This window comes from Eumetopias jubatus, unplaced genomic scaffold, assembly GCF_037043125.1.
Source record: "Eumetopias jubatus isolate StellerSeaLion01/CBP00866 unplaced genomic scaffold, mEumJub1_p1.0 scaffold_2, whole genome shotgun sequence".
Classification (NCBI taxonomy): Eukaryota; Metazoa; Chordata; class Mammalia; order Carnivora; family Otariidae; genus Eumetopias; species Eumetopias jubatus.
The window spans coordinates 35,843,841-35,863,694 of record NW_028274808.1 but is presented as its reverse complement, the minus strand read 5'-3'; the positions used below and the strand labels follow the sequence as shown (position 1 = coordinate 35,863,694).

Sequence of the window (19,854 nt, the reverse complement as noted above, 5' to 3'; positions counted from 1 at the left end):
GCACAGACCTAAGGCATTGGTTCACGGTGCTCCTAGAAATAAAAAGAGAGGAAGCCTACCAGTAAATTTTTACTACATCTGCATAAGCAGAAAAGTTCTAGGTTAAATGAACAGAACAGTGTCATGGGCCCTCAATCAATTCCCAAACTTGAGCCTATTACAGACTCAGAACCCCTTACATGAAGGGGAGGACGGGTCCCCTTCAGGTAGAACCCTGATACACTGCCAAAAAGGTATACTCTTAATCTTTCTCCCATCCTTCCCCAACAGGACCTAAGGTCATTTACCAGGGTAACTGGGCATTGTGCAAAAGGAAAATCATCAGACCTCTCAGGAACTACTGGACACTGGCTCTGAACGGAGACCCAAAACATCACGGTGGCCTACCAGTCAAAGTACGGAGCTATGGAGGTCAGCTGGTCAATGGAGCTTCGGCTCAGGTTCTCCTCACTCACAGGGAGCCCAGGGGATCCCAAACACATCCTGTGCTTATTTCCCCAGTTCCAGAATGCATGACTAGAACACACATAATCAGCAACTAGCAGAATCCCGACACTGGCTCCCTGACCTGTGGAGTCAGGGCAATTACGGCAGGAAAGGCCGACTGGAAGCCACCAGAATGGCCACTACCTAGGAAAATGGTAAACCAAAAGGAATAAATACCACAATCCAGAAAGCACTGCAGAGTCAATAACACCAGTAAGGACTGGAGAGAGAATCCAGTTCAATTAAGCTATCTGGCCTGTGCAGAAGACAGACAGATCTTGGAGAACAACAGTATGGATTATCAGAAGCTTAAGCAGCTGGGGAGTGTAATTGCTGCTGTAGCTACTGTGGTTCTACTGCTTGAGCAAATTCACGTAAATCCTGGCATCCAGTAAGCAGCTGCCGAACTGGCAGATACTGTTCTCTCCACCCTGACCAATAAGGACCACCCGAAGCAGTTTGCTTTCAGCTGGCAAGGCCAGCAATACACCTTCACGGTCCCCTCTCAGGGGTACAGCAACTCTCCAGCCCTACCTCATCATTTAGTTTGTGGGGACCTTGATCAACTTTTCCTTCCAGAAGATATCACTTTGGCCCATTCCACTGATGACACTATTCTGACTGAACCTAGTGTGCAAGAAGTAGCAATACTGTATCCTAATTGGTAAGACAGTTGCATGTCAGAGGTGGAAAGCAAATCTGATGAACAATCAGGAGTGTTCCGCCTCAGTGAAATTTCTAGGGGCCGGTGGCGTGGGACATATCTAGATTTCCCTTCAAAAGTAAAGGATAAGTTGTCACATCAGGCCCCACAGGCAACCAAAAAAGAAGTAAGACAACCAGTGGGCCTTTTACTTTGGAGGCGATATAGTCCTTATGTTGGCATGTTACTCAAGTCCACTTACCAAGTGACCTGAAAAGCTGCTAGTAGAGTGTGGATCAGAGCAAGAGAAGACTCTGCAACAGGTCCAGGATGCCACGCGAACTGCTCTGCCAACTGGGCCCTTGTTCCAGCACATTCAGTGGTGCTGTCAGTGGCAGATAGGGATGCTGTCTGGACCTCTGGCAGTTCCTTAGAGGTGAACAGCACTACACTACTACTTAGGATTCTGGAGCAAAATCCTGCCATCCTCAGCAGATAACTACCCTCTTTTTTAAATACAGCTCTTGACCTGCTACTTAGGCCTTAGTGGACTGAACACTTAACCATAAGCCACCAAGTTACCATGGGACCTTAACTGTCCATCATGAATTGGGTGTTACCTGACCCACCAAGCTTTAAAGTCTAGCAGGCACAGTAATATTCCATCACCAAATGAAAGTGGCAGATACATGGTACAGCCTGAGCATGTCCTGAAGGTAATAGTAAGTCACATGAAGAAATGGCCTAAATGCCCATGGTCTTCCTTCCTGCTTAATTGCCCTCTCTCTTCCAGCCTTTAAACCAGAACTATACCATCAGCTCTTCAGCTTGCCTACTGAAGACACTGGATCTTAGGATTTGTTAGCCTCCATAATCATGTAAGCCAATTCCATATAAGAAATCTTACACACACACAGTCTATTAGTTCTGCTTCTCTGGAGAACCCTGACTAATACACTGACCAATATTTCTCACTTATGCCTTGACCAAAACCAAACAAATACCTAAAATAATTCAAATGCACCAATGTTTAGGAAAAGCTTTAAAGCCTTTACCACACTGAGCAGGATGCACAACCCAACAGCAAAAAGGCATATGGGCATCAGAAAGGAATGAGTATTAACCTACTTCTATTAATTTAAGTCCATTCTAGTGGCTTTCTTTATGAACTCAATGTTTGTATCCTCTCAAAATTCTTATGTTGAACAATGGTATTTGGAGATGAAGACTTCAGGAGGTAATTAGGGTTAGATGAGGTCATGAGGGTGGAACCCTGGTCTGATGGGATTAGTGCCTTTATTAAGAGACACCAGAAAAAATTTAAAGAAAAAAAAAAAAGAGACACCAGAGAGTTTGTGCTTTCTTTCTCTCCCTCCACATGTACACAGAAAAGGGGTCATATGAGCACATAGAAAGATGATAGCCATCTATGATTTCCCATCTCTCTCTCTCTCTCTCTTTTTCTGGTAAACATACCTAACTCTTCACCTCCCCTCACAGTCATGGGTTAAACAGAGGGTTAAGCACGTGCCAGAGCCTGTATTCCTGTATTCTAGACCCCACCAATTATATTGTTTTATACCTCTGGACATTACACCTGGCCCTTCAAGTTGTCCCTTATATTCCTTTCCCAGGATGTCTTGATTTATAGCTGGAGGAAAAAACAACCCTACCTACCTCAAGGGTTCTAGGGAAATATGAGGATTTTTTCCTGTTATATTGTAAATATCTGTGTGCAGTAGAAGGAATAAGGCCAATAAGAGAGAAGTGATATCAGCAAAATGACTTCATAAAACATCCCTCAACAACATCCCCCACCACACACATAATAATTTGAAATCCAACCATGACAAAAGTGCCTTTGCAGGAGATCTGGGAAACCCCTGGGTAGTCCAAGACTAAGGAGAGCCATTTTGAGAAGTTAGGCTTGTACCAGAAGGCTGACTTACCAACCGTGGCTTGGCTATAGACCCAGAAGCAGCTCCATAGCTCAAGGACTTGGCTACAGACCCATCTGGCTTTAGGTCTGTCACTAGCACCATACACCAAAGGACCCGAGAGGAGTCACACCCACGTGTGCATCAAGTAGTAGGTATACAGACCTCAGTCCCAGCTGTGGATCCTGAAGTGGTCCATGAACTGGCTTTAGCCCCTCTTGGCCACAGTCTGAGAGCCCCTAGAGATAAACCTGTCAAACTTGGATTATAGAATCTTAAAGAGCCCTATACTCAACTCCAGGCCCCTCCCAGCCACACTCCTTAAACAGGCCTTCTGGCACAGGGCCAGGCAGGAGAAAGTCCCATCTGTGCCCCTTGAGATCCTGAAAGGGCCCTATAAGCAGCTCTTGCTTCTTCACAGCCACAGTCTGCCAGTAGTCCGAAGGGTCCACGTCCCAGTGGGAGACACTTGTCAACCACCCGGCATTTCTAAAAGGACCCTATACTTGGCTCTAATCCCTAACAACCACAGTCTGTGATTATACTTGCTGGCACAGGGACCCAAAATGAGACACTCCCAGGTGAACCCTCAGAAAGCCTCAAGGACGTTATACTCCAGCCCCATCACAGCCACACCATCAGATCCACCACCAGATCCGCCAACCAAGGGACCCACCTCCTGCATTCCCAAAGATTCTGAAAGGGATCTATACTCAACTGTGGACTCAGAAACAGACCCTTGTCTCAGGGCCACCCTACTTACTGAACAAGGTACTGGAGGCGGTTCAATCCACTCAGGGACCAGTCAGCATCTGTGCCCACCAAAGCCACTGATAACAAGCCCCAACAACACAGACCCCACTGTGGAGTTGTAACCAGCTCCAACCCAGCTCAACTAATATTCCAGAGGTAATCCCATCAACACAGAAAATAGACAGCAGGGCCTTACCTCATGAAACCAATCTGTAAAGACCAGAAGAGGTGTTTGTTCCTTCAAATACACAGCCACCAATGTAATACTACATGGAAGAATCAGGCGAATATGACCTCACCAAAAGAAACTAGAAAAGTGCTAATAGATGACCCCAAAGAAATGAAGATCTATAGGTTACCTGACAAAGAATGCAAAATAATCATCATAAAGAAAGTGAATGAAATGAAAGAGAATACAGACTACTAAACAAAATCAGGAAAACAATGAATGAACAGAATGAGCTTAATAAAGAAGTAGAAACCATAAAAAGGAACCAAAAAGAAATCCTGGAGTTGAAGAATACACTGACAGAAATGAAAAATTTAATGGAGAGCTTCAAGAACTGATTTACTCATCCAGAAGAAAGAATCGGCAAACTCAAAGACAGATCGTTTGAAATTAGCCAGTTAGATGGGGTGTCTGGGTGCCTCAGTGGGTTAAGCGTCTGAGCTCAGGTCATGATTCCCAGAGTCTTGGGATCAAGCCCCACATCTGGCTCCCTGCTCAGCAGGGAGTCTCCTTTTCCCTGTCCCTTTGCCCCTCCCCATGCTTGTGCACATGCTCTCTCTCTCTCTCTCTCAAATAAATAAAATCTTAAAAAAAAAAGAAAGAAATTAGCCAGTTAGAGAAACAACAACACCAAAAAAAAGAATGAAAAAGAGTAAAGAAAGCCTATGTGAATTAAGGGACACCATTAAATGAACAAACATTCATATCATAGGAGTCCCTGAAGAATAAAGTGGTAGAAAGTTTATTTAAAGAAATAATAGTTGAAATCTCCCCAAATCTTGGGAGAATATGGACATTCAGGTACAGGAAGCTCAAAGAACTCCATGAAAGATCAACCCAAAAATTACTTTGAGACACATTATAATCAAATGTTAAAAGACAAAAACGAGGAGAGAATTTCAAAAGAAAGAAAAGAAAGCAGCAAGACACATCACATACAAAGGAATCCCATATGGCTATTAATGGATGTCTCTAAAGAAACCTTCCAAGCCAGAACGAAGTGGAATGATATAGCCAATGTGCTGAACTACGACAAAAAATTGCCAAGCAAGAATACTATACTGGCAAAACTGTCCTTCAGAAATGAAAGAGAGTTAAAGACATTCCCAGACAAACGATAAAAGAGTTCATCACTACTAGCCCTGCCTTACAAGAAATGTTAAAGAAAATTCTTCAAGTTGAAATGAAAGGACACTAACATATGAAAACATATAAAACCATAAAACCCATGGTAAAAGGAAATACATAGGGGGCGCCTGGGTGTCTCAGTCGTTAAGCGTCTGCCTTCAGCTCAGGTCATGGTCCCAGGGTCGTGGGATCGAGCCCCGCATCGGGTTCCCTGCTCCGCGGGAGGCCTGCTTCTCCTTCTCCCACTCCCCCTGCTTGTGTTCCCTCTCTCACTGTGTCTCTCTCTGTCAAATAAATAAAATCTTTAACAAAAAAAAAAAAAAAAGGAAATACATAGTCAAATTCAAAATACCTTAATACTGTAATGGTGATATGTAAATCACTTTATCTCTAGTATAAAACTTAAAAAATAAAAATAATTAATAACTTATTAATGGATGCACAATATAAAAAGGTGCAAAGCATGACATCAATAGTTTAAAATATGAGAGAAGTAAGTGTAGAGCTTATACATGCAATTGAAGGTACGTTATTATTAGCTTAAAATAGACTGTTATATCTACAAAATGTTTTATATAAGCCTCATGATAACCACAAAAGAAGAAACATAGTAGACATGCAAAAGTACATGTTACAAAAAAAATAAATCACAAAGGAAGACAGTAAGAGAGGAGGAAAGGAACAAAAGAACTGAAAAACAGTCAACAATGAAATGGCAATCAACACCTATCAATAATTACTTTAAAAATAAATGAACTAAATTCCCAATTAAAAGACAAAAAGTGACTGAATAGATTTTTTAAAAAGGGGGGGCTCACTTTACTGGCAAGGGCACACAGGTTGAAAGTGAAGGGACAGAAAAGGTATTCCATGTAAATGGCTATACTTATATCACATATAATAGACTTTTAGTCAAAACTGGTTGCAAGAGACAAAGAAGGTCATGAAAAGGGAATAAAGGAATCAATTCATCATAAGGATATAATAATTTTGGATATTTATACACCCTACACTGGAGCACCTAAATATTTAAAGCAAATAATAACAAAACTGAAGGGAGAAACAGACAATACAATAATAGTAGTGGACTTCAATACCCTACTTTCAACATTGGATAGACCATACATACAGAAATTTAATAAGGAAAGCAGACCTACAGAACTTTATAGACCAAAATGGATCTAACAAACATAAACAGAACAGCCCATGTAACAGCAGCAGAATACATAACTCTTCACAAGCACACACAGAACATTCTACAGGATACAACTTATGTTGGGCAACAAAGCAAGACTTAACAAATTTAAGACTGAAACCATACCTAGTATCTTTTCCAACCACAATGCTTTGAAACTAGAAATTAGTGACAAGAGGAAAAATGGAAAATTCCTAAAAATGTAGAAAGTAAACAACAGGGGCGCCTGGCTGGTTCAGTCAGTTAAGCGTCTGCCTTTGGCTCAGGTCATGATCCCAGGGTCCTGGGATCGAGCCCCACATCGGGTTCCCTGATTGGCGGGGAGCCTGCATCTCCCTCTCCCTCTCCCTGCTGCTCCACCTGCTTGTTCTCTCTCTCTCTCTCTCTCTCTCTCTCTACCAAATGAATAAATAAAATCTTTACAAATAACTAAAGAAAGAAAACAACACACTTCTGAACAACCATCCTGCCACTTGCAACAAGATGCATAGACCTTGAGGGCATTATTCTAAGTAAAATAAGTATAACAAAGAAATACCATACAATCTCACTTACATGTAGAATCTTAAAAAAAATGCCATACTCAGAAACAGAGTAGAATGGTGGTTTCCAGAGGTTGGGGAGTGGGAGAAATGAGGAGACGTTGGTCCAATGGTACAAACTTCCAGTTATAAAATGAGTAAGTTCTGGGTATCTAATATTCAACATAGTGATAATAGTTAACATAGCAGGTTTTTATTCTTTTTCTATCTCTTCACTTTCAACTTTTCATTTTTATTAATTTATGTCATATATAATAAATGTTATTTACATAACATATATAAATATATAATATAATAAATATATGTAATATTTTTGCCTGGTTTATTTCTTGCCTCTTCTTTCTTTTGATTTTAGTAATTTTTTTGCTATATTTGCATTTTTATATATTCAAATCTGTTATTCCTTTCCTTTACGGTTTCTAACTTTACTTAAATATTTTATAAGACCTTTCTCAGTATAATATCAAATCATTATTCTCTGGTATTTTCTAGTAGATTTTGTTTTTTATTTAATTCCCCTTTAATCTAGGGGAATGTGGAGTGTATACAGTATGAGGCTGGCATTCTTTTTTTCCCCCTTTTATCATTTATTCATTCAGAATCATTACTGTGTGCTGAGTTCTAATGTCATTTTCTTCAGAATGGTTTATTATTTGCCTTAACCTCATTTATAATCTCTCTCCTTTAATTTGAAATCTTATTTAAATTACCTATTAAATTTGTATATATTCTAGGGCTTCATTCTGTTTTTTTCTCTTCATGCCTACTGATATTCCTAACTACTCATGTGTTTGTACTGTCTTGTGCCAATTTTTATTAGTTTTATAATATATTTTTAATATCTGGTCATGCAAATCAGTAAGAAAACAGACCAATTTTTAAGTGGACAAAGAACATCACCACAGCAAATCAAAAAAGAAGGAATAAATACAGAGAGACAAAAAAAAATTTGACATCACTAATAAGAAAGGATAAAATAAAAAGGAAACCACCAATGAAAGCTTTAAAATGATAGCTAATCTTGACTATGGTCTGAAGAATTTAAACACTTCCCACTGAAAACTGGTTGGAAAACTATCAAATACTTTTCTAAAGAGAAATCTGGTGAAACTCTATCTAAAACCTTAAAAGTATGCACACCCAGGGCTCCTGGGTGGTTCAGTGGGTCGAGCGTCTGACTCTGGATTTCAGCTCAGGTCATGAGCTCAGGGTTGTGGGATGGCACCCCTGTCAGGCTCCACACTCAGTGCGGAGTCTGCTTGAGATTCTCCCTCCCTCTCCTCTCCCTCTGCCCCTACCGTTCATGGTCTCTCTCTCAAATAAATAAATAAATCTTAAAAAAAAAAAAAAGACATGCATACCCCATTATAGTAGTTTAACCTCAGAAAACAATCACAATATTCTGAAAGTTTTATTTATAAAGCCATTTGCCTCGGCACTGTTTACAGTAACTACAGCAATTGAGTTTTTATAGTGGCAAAGACAGGCAAAAAATAACAGGGTCTTTTTGTAAGAAGGAAAGGACAGAATTGGTACTGAAAACTCTGTAGACATTGAGGTAACTTGCAGGTCCACCTGTCTTTTTCACGTGCCATGTCATTAGTCCGTTATGTTCTCTCCCCCTCCTCCTCCTCCTCTACTCTCCTCTAAGTTGGTTTCTTCAACTTGCTCAACACTCCTGCTCCCCTATATCTCTTATGTATGACTGAAGCTTGCCATAATCCTTCTAGCCCTGCTCTTAATTCACAGCATTGCTAAAGAATTCTTACAGTTTCAGGGCGCCTGGGTGGCTCAGTTGGTTAAGCGACTGCCTTCGGCTCAGGTCATGATCCTGGAGTCCCGGGATCGAGTCCCGCATCGGGCTCCCTGCTCGGCGGGGAGTCTGCCTCTCCCTCTGACCCTCCCCCCTCATGTGCTCTCTCTCTCTCAAATAAATAAATAAAATCTTTAAAAGAAAAAAAGAATTCTTACAGTTTCTGCACTACTCTTAATTATCTTTCTTAATATATATTCCCCCCAAAAAGGAATTTGGCCTAGCTCATCTTCTCATATAGAAACTACTAGTAGTAAGTCAGGAGCTGGCTAATTCTTGACTCATATCTGATCCAAACCGCAGTGATGAGGGTAGCAGGAAGCGTGGGTAAATGTGCACTATGACATTTCTAGTACAGAGACACATAAGCATATACACCCACACAATCCTGGCAATCACCTAAGTGCCCCCATAACAGTAGACTGGCTAATAAATTAGAGCACACTGATCAGGGAAAGAAATATGCACAGTATATTGCAACATAGACCAGGGATTATAACAGAAGACTGCCAGTGAAATCTGGATAGTAGAATAACAATCATTCTTAATTTTGTCCTTGGTGGCTTTGTATTTTCCAAAATCTCTATAATAAATATAGATGTCTTTTATAAATCAGAAAAGAACAACTACTTACTTTGGATAAGGGTCTTTTAATTTTTTAAATTTTACTCCATAAAGAGAAAACACTTTGATTACCTTTCCATTGTCACATCTTGTGCCTTCATTCACCATCCCAGGATCTGGAACATCGGATCCTAGCTGGAAATCCACACCCCAACATTTGGTGCCTTTACTGGGAGTCTGAATAATAGCAGGAACGATTCCAAATACAGGCATGTCCTGTACATTCTCACACTGAAGCTTTCCACACAATGCATTCCTATAAAGATAGAGGAATAACGCAAACATAAAATGCACCCAGTGTAGATACAAAAGGAAAATTACATATTTGGATACATAAGGAAAGTTTACGGATATTTGGTTGAAGGGAATCTCAACAGAGAAAGCATATGAGAGCAAACACATCAAAGCAGTTCTCTTCAAATATGGCAGAGATAAGTGGATGCTAAGATGGAGATTAGTAGGGTACCAGGTGGTGTTCATGCTCCTTCTTTCCCCATACCTAATCTCTCTTTACTATCTATCTAGGGCTCAAAAAAGTCTAAGGAAAAAGTTGTTTATAAATATAATTTTATAAATGCTTTCACACAGAAAATAAGCCTATACTAAAGTTCAGTTGTGACTTCTTATAGAGTTACAGTAAAGAGAAAATTAGATTCTGTATTGTAAAATAACTAAGAAAAGACTCCACCCTTCTCGGCTTGGGTTAACTCTTAGTTACTTTAAGACTCAATTCATTAATTCACTAATTCAATTCACTGATTCAGCATTACAACAAGCATTATGAAGGCTTGCCTGACTATAATTCCTATCACCAAGGCTGTGTTAGCTAAATGCCCTTCCTATGGCCATTCATAACACACAAAATACCACTAACATCAACTCTTATGATGCTGTATTGAAATTTTCTACTTGGCTGTCTTGTGATCCAAGCACCTACCCTACACTTGAATCTCCTCTATGGTATCACTGCCAAGTGATAGAGGATATTATTTTCCTTTAACTCACCTAATCCTTTAACTCACCACTCCCTGAAATTTTCATTCTAGATACCATAAAACTATTTTACTTCTTGAGTTAAAAATCTACCTCCTTATAACTTTTCCTCATTGGTCCCAGACTTTCCACATGAGATCACACAGCTAACATCTTCTCCTTCTTCCACATGGCAGCCAATTATTATGTAGTTCCTAAACACTTACTTCAACAGAGCAATACCTTACAATCCTTTCTCATGGAACGAAGTTCCCCTCTAAATATGTTCCAGTCTGTCTCACTGCCTCTTGAAGCACAGTACTCAGAGTAGGGCATGAAATTTCAGTTATAGCCTGAGAAGCAAAGAATAAAATGGAGCTCACATTTCCTTTATGTTAGATACTGTACTACTATTAGGCCCAAGATTACAGTAGCTTTTATGGTAACTACATTACATTACTGATGCCCTTGCACTGATCACTAGCTACAACCCCTATGTACTTTTTGCATATATTGTTAAGTCTCCTCTTCCCTCCATCCTGCACTCAAGAGTTAGTAATTTTGTCTCAACTTCACATTTATTCTTATGTCACCATTTATTCACTAGTTAACTTGAATAAAGTGCTTACACTTTCTGAGCTTCAGTTCCTTCATCTGAAAAACAAGAGATAAATAATAATGTCTATCTCACATAGTTGGTTGAAATTAGATATGAAAACCTCTAAAACAAAACATAGCATAAAGCAGACCTAAGTTGACAACTGTTGGAGCCTACCAAAATTCATGTTGCTATACTTAGACTTTCACGTGTAGTGTTGGTGACATATTAAAAAGTAAAAGGAAAATACTCAATATATAAAAAGCTGTTACAAATCAATAAGAAAAAAAAACCACTTCCACAGAAAAAAATTAGCAAAGATATAAAAAAGGCAATTCATAAAATAAGGAATGCAAGCAGCCAACAAAGCTAAGAGATGTTCACTATTATATTATAAAGGAAAATTCTATTGCAAGCCTCAATATAATAATTGCTTCTGGCAAGGATCATCAATGTATGCTAAAACCTCAAGGTGAAACATTGGTGGGAAACTGGCTATTCATATGGTATAAAATCATCACTCCTCTACATATTATCTGATAGTTGTAATGGGAAAAACATTAACTCTACAGTTGCAAGATCTAGTCATTGCCACCTAGTATCACTAATAAAACGAACAACCTAGAATTATGTACCTCCTTGACATAATGTACCAGTTATGAAGTATTCTTCCCTAAAATGTTTTATCTGAATCTAATTAAGACTTTAGATTTAACTTCTGATTTATAGAGAAATCAGGGGATAGACACACAAGTTAAGCAACACTGAGAAGAAACTAACAAATCCAGAACATGGGCTATTCTAAAAGACCACTGGCCCAGTTATTTCCTTAGGTCATTATCACTGAAAAGAAAAAAATAAATGAAGAAGACTATTTTAGATTAAAAGTGACTTAAGTGACGTGACAACTGAATACAATGTGTGATCCTTGATAGAATCCTGATGTGGGAATAAACAGCTATGAAACACAATTTAAGGACAATTGGAGAAACTTTAATATTGACCAGGTATTACATGAGATTAGGAAATTGTTAATTTTGATAGGTACGAAACTGCTATTGTGAATGGCCTTATATGTTGGAGATGAATACTAAAGAATTTAGGAGTGAAGTATCATAATGCCTATAATTTACTTAAAAATGGTTCAGCAAAGTCTAGACAAAGTAAATATGATAAAATATTAACAATGTTTCAATCTAGGATATATGGGTTTCATCATACTATTCCTTCTATTCCTCTGTATAATTGAAATTTGTCATTTAAAAAGTTTAAAAAAAGATGACACCATTTATATACTGAAAGACAAAACAGCTCTTTCACACAATATGATCTGCACAACAGTGTCTACAGTATGCACGACAGGGAGGTGGAAGACAATGGGGAATAAAACTAGGCATTTGCACAAAGACTCTGGAAAGACACAAAAATTTTTGCTAAAAGAACACACACCTGTTCTGGTGGGAACAGGGAAAAACAATAAGAGTAGAAGCCAGAATTTTTCTCTATATCCCTTTAAACATGTTTTGAACAACAACAAGCTTAAATAATTATTTACAAATTCATTTAAAATAAAAATGAAATATCTATTTGATATAACAAATTGGAAAAGTCCAGATAACCCCAGAACAACACAGGTTTGAACTGCATGGGTCCACTTAACACATGGATTTTTTGCAGGACTATAAATATATTTCTCTTCCTTATGATTTTCTTAATAACATTTTCTTTTCTCTAGCCTACTTTATTGTAAGAACAGAGTATATAATACACGTAACATACAAAATATGTGTTAATCAACTGTTTTGTTATCAGTAAGGCTTCTTGTCAATAGTAGGCTATTAGTAGTTAAGTTTTGGGGGAGCCGAAAGTTATAAGTGAATTTTTCACTGCATGGGAAGTCAGCACCTCTAACCCCCATGTTGTTCAAAGGTCAACTGTATCTTTTAAGATAACACTCAGCATTGGTGGAAACATAAATCAATTAAATGTTTTGAAGGTCAATTTGGGAGTAGCCATGAGGAGCCTTAAAACTTATCCATACCTTTTGAGAAAAATCTATTAAGAAAATAAGCAGAGAAATAAACAAATACTTAAGCTGTATATATCACAACCCTATTTAAAATAGCAATTTACTAGAAACCTTGAATTTCTAAAATAAGGAAATGATTAAAAGAAGCTGGTTACATCCTATAAACGCTCTTAATATAGTGGAAAGTAAGTACATGAATGTATAAAATAGTATAAACCATACTATGTGGATCTCTGAGTACACATGTGTGTACGTACATGTATGATGCACAAATGTTTATGAATACATAAGAAGGAAATATAACAAAAATTTAAGGAAGTATCTCTGGATGGCAGGACCATAAATATCACTTTCTTTAGATTTTTCTAGATTTTACACATTTTCTGTGATGAGGATGATTATAATGATAGCAAAGATGACAACAATGATAATGATGAGTTCTACAATGAACCAGGCACTCTTCTTAGTCCTAACATCCATCAACACATTCAGTCTTCAAAGCAACAACTGGAAATAGGTACCATTATTATCCCCATTTTACAGAAAAATGAAGCACAGAGGGGAAAAAAGAGAAAAGTGAGGCAACTCGTCCAACGTCTCAGAGATGTGAAGTGGCTGAAGCAGTATTCAAACCCAGAGCCTGACTTCAGATGTGTATTCCTAATGACTATATTAATACTATACTACTATTATAAAATGTTTTTCAAATCAGCTACCCAGTAATTCATAAGTTTCCTAAGTGTAGTTTCTATCATTTCATTAAGTTACTCATAAAAACATGGGAACAGAACCAGGCTAAAGACAATGATCAGATATGTCTTAGCAAGCTCTCTCCAAGTCTGCATTAATCCACTTATCCCAAGGTTTTAGCTCAGTTCATTCAATCAGTTACACTAATTCTCCACCCATTAGCTGTATCACCCGTTCCTGCATTCATTCAACAAATATTTAATAGGTACTTCTATATGCCAAATATTATGCTAAACACAAAAGATAAAACATGTCACTAAACTTCACAGTTGACCGATGAAGGGTGACCACCAAACAGTCATATAAACAATGAAACTGTGAAAAATGCTACAAAGGAATATTCCAAAGATAAAGAAGAAAATCTGGGAATAATAAAAGGGTCAATTCATCTGGGAGACATAATCATCCTAAATGTGGATGCACGAAGTAACATAAGCACTTAATAACACAAATTCAAAAGCTATACAGCAAAAAAATTCATAGAACTAAAAAGAAAAATAGACAACTTTATAATTATAGCTGAAGATTTTAACATACTTCTTTCAGAAATTTAAGGACAAACATAAAACACACACATACAACCCAAAGATATAGGAAATTTGAGTAAGACTTAATTTGACACTTACAGAATAATGTAATCTAATAACTATAGAATACACTTTTTTTTTCACTTGTACATAGACATTCACCAAAACTGGCTATTTGCTAGGTAATGATTCACATCTCAAGAAACTGCAAAGAATTAAAGTCATACAGAGTATGTTCTCAATGGAATTAAACTAGAAACCAAAAACAACCAGATAACCCGAATACTCTCAAATATCTGGAAATTAAGCAATATACTTTCAATAAACCAAGAGTCACAGGAGAAACCACAATATAAATTTAAAAATATTATGAACTGAATGATAAAGAAGATACAACATACCAAATTCAATGAAAAAGCAGTATAGAATTTTTTAACCAGTTCATCCTTCCTTCAACATTGATGTTCCTACTTTTCTCATTTTAATTTAGACAAATTATGTTAACCAAGATCACTCCAGTCTCCCCAAAGGGCAGAACAGAGCCCTCCTGGGTCTTACCTAAATACTATAAAAGAATCATGAAAATTCTATGCTTAGAACTGGTTTTGTATTCAATCTTCTTTTTACATGGAAAATTATCCCTTAAAATCTCTCTTATTCTAAGATAATATCATTTTTATTTTTTAATTTTTTTAATTTTATTTATTTTTTTTTAAAGATTTTATTTATTTATTTGACAGAGAGAGACACAGCGAGAGAGGGAACACAAGCACGGGGAGTGGGAGAGGGAGAAGCAGGCTTCCCGCTGAGCAAGGAGCCCAATGCGGGGCTCGATCCCAGGACCCCAGGATCACGACCTGAGCTGAAGGCAGACGCTTAACGACTGAGCCACCCAGGCGCCCCTTATTTTTTTTTTAAAGATTCCATTTATTTGACAGAGAGAGAAAGAGAGAGCACAAGCAGGGGGGAGTGGCAGGCAGAGGCAGAGGGAGAAGCAGGCTCCCCGCAGAGCAGGGGGAGCCCGATGTGGGACTCGATCCCAGACCCCGGGATCATGACCTGATCCCAAGGCAGTTACTTAACCAACTGAGCCACCCACTCGCCCCGATAATATCATTTTTAAATGATTGCTCTTACCAGGGCAGTGGTTTGGACATAAAACCTTCCCATGAAAGTTAAATATACTAAAAATTTATTAAGAATAATAATTTGACTGGGCGCCTGGGTGGCTCAGTTGGTTAAGCGACTGCCTTCAGCTCAGGTCATGATCCTAGAGTCCCGGGATTGAGTCCTGCAGCGGGTTCCCTGCTTGGCAGGGAGTCTGCTTCTCCCTCTGACCCTCCCCTCTCTCATGTGCTCTCTCTCTCATTCTCTCTCTCAAATAAATAAATAAAATCTTTAAAAAAATAAATAAATCAACACTTAAAAAAAATAATAATTTGACTTCCCCCAAAAAAGTGCTATATAAATGCAAAAGAACTTATATCTACAACTATTTTTTAAAACTATACAAGATAGATATCAAAAGTCATGTTCATATCCCCTTTTGAAATACTTTCTTGTTTTTTTCATTTTCCCTCCACCTACTCTGTTTTATATATCAGGAAAGGTAAATTCTGAATATCCTGTGAAATACACCGTATATCAATAACTAATTGTTAAAGAATTAGAACAAAATAAATTGGCTAATATTAAGGGGGAGAAAGTACACAGCCATAAGAACACCTATAAGAGGGCATCTGGTTCTGTTAAGAAAGTTGAGGAAGTCTTTGAAACTAAGATCTGGAGGAGCAGAGAACATGCCAGCCAGAAGGAACAGTCCACACAGAGGCCCTGTGGCAGAAGACCACACGCAGGCCAGCATAGCTGGTGTCTCACGCCATTTAATGGCTGAGTAGAGAAAGAGGAGCCTACAAATAAACACATTCAAAGAGCAACTGGAAACAGAAAAGAATACTAGAAGAAATTGCCACACAGAAGCCAAGGAAAGAGGTTTCTTCAAGGACAAAATGGTCAACATAGTTGAACGCTACTGAAAGGTCAAGTAGCATGAAGACCTAAAAATGTCAGTGGGATTGTACAACACGGAGATCACTATTGTTATTTCTTCTTGGCAAACATTGTTTCACTACAGTTGCTCAGACTAACTGGCAAAGTAGGAGGTAGAGCAGGCCAAAAAGATGCACAGTATTTCAGATTAATTCCAATTATACAAAATATCAGTGTGTGTCTGTATAGTGCACAGAGACAAAAAAAGGAGAAGAAATACATTGAAATTAGTAAATATATACCCATTGAGATTATGGATGACTTTTTCTCATTTATAATTTTTAAATAATTATTAATTTTTACCAAAAACAAATGTTATAGAAACAAGGTTTTAATCTGTCACTTTAAAATTATGTACAGCAAGAAGAACATAACAACATCCAGAATGAAGATTGCAGGTACCTTTACCTCCACATTTACCAGCATAATCTTTTAATGAAAAAAGAAGAGGAAGAGTGTTTATTTGAGGTTCTTATTGTAGAATAAGGAAAAACAAAGATTCTAAAATCTATTATATTTTAGACAGTTAACATCAAAAGGAATAAATTATTTTACTAGTTCTTTTCAGAGTGTCTCTGAAGCCTTCTGTTATAAAAGTTTAAGTTTGAAAAGTTCAGTATTTAAGGGGGAGAAAGCAAGCAGGTGCAAGGAGTTATAAAAGATACTAGAGACTACTGGTCTTACGATCTTTCATGTTCCTTCACAACCTTGCCTCCACTTACCCAGTGGCACACTTCTTGTATTCATTGCCAGAGAAACCACAATTGCCAAATCTGTCACCTTTAGAATTCACATCAATGAAACAATCTCTTGGGGCAGCCTTGGCTTCTGTAACATTAAAAAAAAAAAAAAGTATGGCAAATTTAATTCAGAAATAAAAGTATTCCCTATGACAACCCATACACCAGGATGAACTGCCTCAACACCTTCTAGGAAGTTTCAAGCCTCACAGGTAAAACATTTTTGTTCCACTTTTATACTTAACAACAAAATGTAAAAATAAAGCTTAAATTGTATTTAAAAGTTAGCATGGGCTCAAAGAAAAGTCGTTAAAAGAAATGCCATTAAAAAAGATGAAATCATAAATAAATGAAAAGACACACACAGTCTGGTGGTGTTCTCCGCATATCCGTTCTCACGGCTCTCAAACACGTACCTGCTGCATCGTTGGATCAGGCTGGGAAGGGCTGGTGAAAGCACTGCCACCTATTATTATTGGTTTTTGTATTTACCACATATAGATGCTGAATTTTGATGCCCCCACTCACAAGACGGAGTGGCAAACAGCCATGACAGCTGACAAAGTAGCAATCCGTTCTTGCTTTCTTGTATCTTATATGTGTATTATCACTTCATGTTCAATTCTCCCGCCAATTACACATTCCTAAAAAATTTTCCTTGAAAATATTTTTCAGCCAAAATGCCAGTACTTTCTATTGAGTAAAGGAATTCACTCGCCTATCTTACACAACTACTGCTATGTTGTTTTGTTTAAAAGAAAATGGCTGTGGGGGGAAAGAAGCTGGAACAAGAAAGAGGCAGAGGACCACTGGCACAGGGCAAACAGCACGTGGCAGCATCCCTAGCAGGGCCCTTCCACAGAACAGAAGGAGCTCTACAAATTCCACATAATCTCCAAAAAGAAAAATAACTCTAGTTCCCTTAGTCCTAGACTTTTCCGCAGGCCTCTATGAAGATGATATCACTGCTAAATAACAGTATTTACCTCATTAAAATGTATCTGTAATTATTTTTTAGTCTGCGATAAGCTGCCTATTTTTGCAAAATGGATCTGGAGTTGACAGATCTCTACTATTCTATCCCATGACCTGACTAACACAAATACATCCCATTTAATTGTTAGTCCTCTTTCTGACCCACCCACCATAAGATAAGGGGTATAACAGAACGAGATACAGAAACTAGAAGTCTGGTCAAAGTCAACATCTCTAGTTTCTGAGAAATCTAGCACAGTACACATGACTGATCTTCTTAACTGAGAAAAACAAAAATAAAAATAGAAGATTTGAGTCTTCTTTCCTTTCCTTTTTCTCCCTCCCTTCCTCTTTTCCTTCCTTTCTTTATTAAATATGTATTAATCCCCTACTGAGTGTCTCACACCCTGATTAGCAATGGATATAGTTTACCAGTACCTCTCTGGAGAGAAACAGAAAAGCTCCCGTTAGTAACTCTCTATTTTCTTAATGACAAGCCTCAACAAACATCTAGTGCTCATGCATTCTATTCACTTTAACGTGTCGTTGTCGCTGTTCCTACTGACTCAAGACAGAAACAGAAGAATGGGAAAACAAGATCCCAGGATGGTTTGGGCATAAACCCATCAATGCCAATTATCAAACAAAGCAATCTGCCTCATTATGCTGAAAGCAACCTTTTCCTTGAGAACCTCAGTCACTTGAACTCAAGGAAGGAAACACAAGATGCAATACAATAAAGACCACCACTGCAGAAATACAGCTAGCATCAGTGTGTAATCAAAATCAAGCTGACGAAAGGTGCTGCCATGCCTCAGTGTATACTCCCCATGGCTTTTCACCAGAACTACTGTGTTACAGCTACTTGATATCCGTTTTGCATAATGAACAGCAAAGTCAAAGAAGCAATCAGAAAAGTCTGACTTGCACAGACCTAAGGCATTGGTTAGCTGATCATGATGCTCCTAGAAATAAAAAGAGAGGAAGCCTACCAGTAAATTTTTACTACATCTGCATAAGCAGAAAAGTTCTAGGTTAAATGAACAGAACAGTGTCATGGGCCCTCAATCAATTCCCAAACTTGAGCCTTATTACAGACTCAGAACCCCTTACATGAAGGGGAGGACGGGTCCCCTTCAGGTAGAACCCTGATACACTGCCAAAAAAGGTATACTCTTAATCTTTCTCCCATCCTTCCCCAACAGGACCTAAGGTCATTTACCAGGGTAACTGGGCATTGTGCAAAAGGAAAATCATCAGACCTCTCAGGAACTACTGGACACTGGCTCTGAACGGACACTGAATCCAGGAGACCCAAAACATCACGGTGGCCTACCAGTCAAAGTACAGAGCTATGGAGGTCAGCTGGTCAGTGGAGCTTCGGCTCAGGTTCTCCTCACTCACAGGGAGCCCAGGGGGTCCCAAACACATCCTGTGCTTATTTCCCCAGTTCCAGAATGCATGACTAGAACACACATAATCAGCAACAAGCAGAATCCCCACACTGGCTCCCTGACCTGTGGAGTCAGGGCGATTATGGCAGGAAAGGCTGACTGGAAGCCACTAGAACGGCCACTACCTAGGAAAATGGTAAACCAAAAGGAATAAATACCACAATCCAGAAGGCACTGCAAAGTCAATACTACCGATAAGGACCGGAGAGAGAATCCAGTTCGACTAAGCTATCTGGCCTATGCAGAAGACAGATCTTGGAGAACAACAGTGGATTATCAGAAGCTTAAGCAGCTGGGGAGTGTAATTGCTGCTGTAGCTACTGTGGTTCTACTGCTTGAGCAAATTCACGTAAATCCTGGCATCCGGTACGCAGCTGCCGAACTGGCAGATACTGTTCTCTCCACCCTGG

The 19,854-nt window shown here is 38.5% G+C and overlaps 1 protein-coding gene across 1 annotated transcript in view; it reads right to left on the bottom strand.

Annotated features, from left to right (window-relative positions):
* The window catches only part of ADAM9 (ADAM metallopeptidase domain 9), a 147,698-nt gene that overhangs the window by 34,209 nt on the left and 93,635 nt on the right, over positions 1-19,854 (bottom strand). The window contains exons 15-16 of the mRNA XM_028124047.2: positions 16,998-17,103; positions 9,423-9,606 (exon numbers count right to left, since the gene is read on the bottom strand). Coding sequence (XP_027979848.1) covers positions 9,423-9,606; positions 16,998-17,103 — 290 coding nt within the window. The remainder of the gene's footprint in view (positions 1-9,422; positions 9,607-16,997; positions 17,104-19,854) is intronic.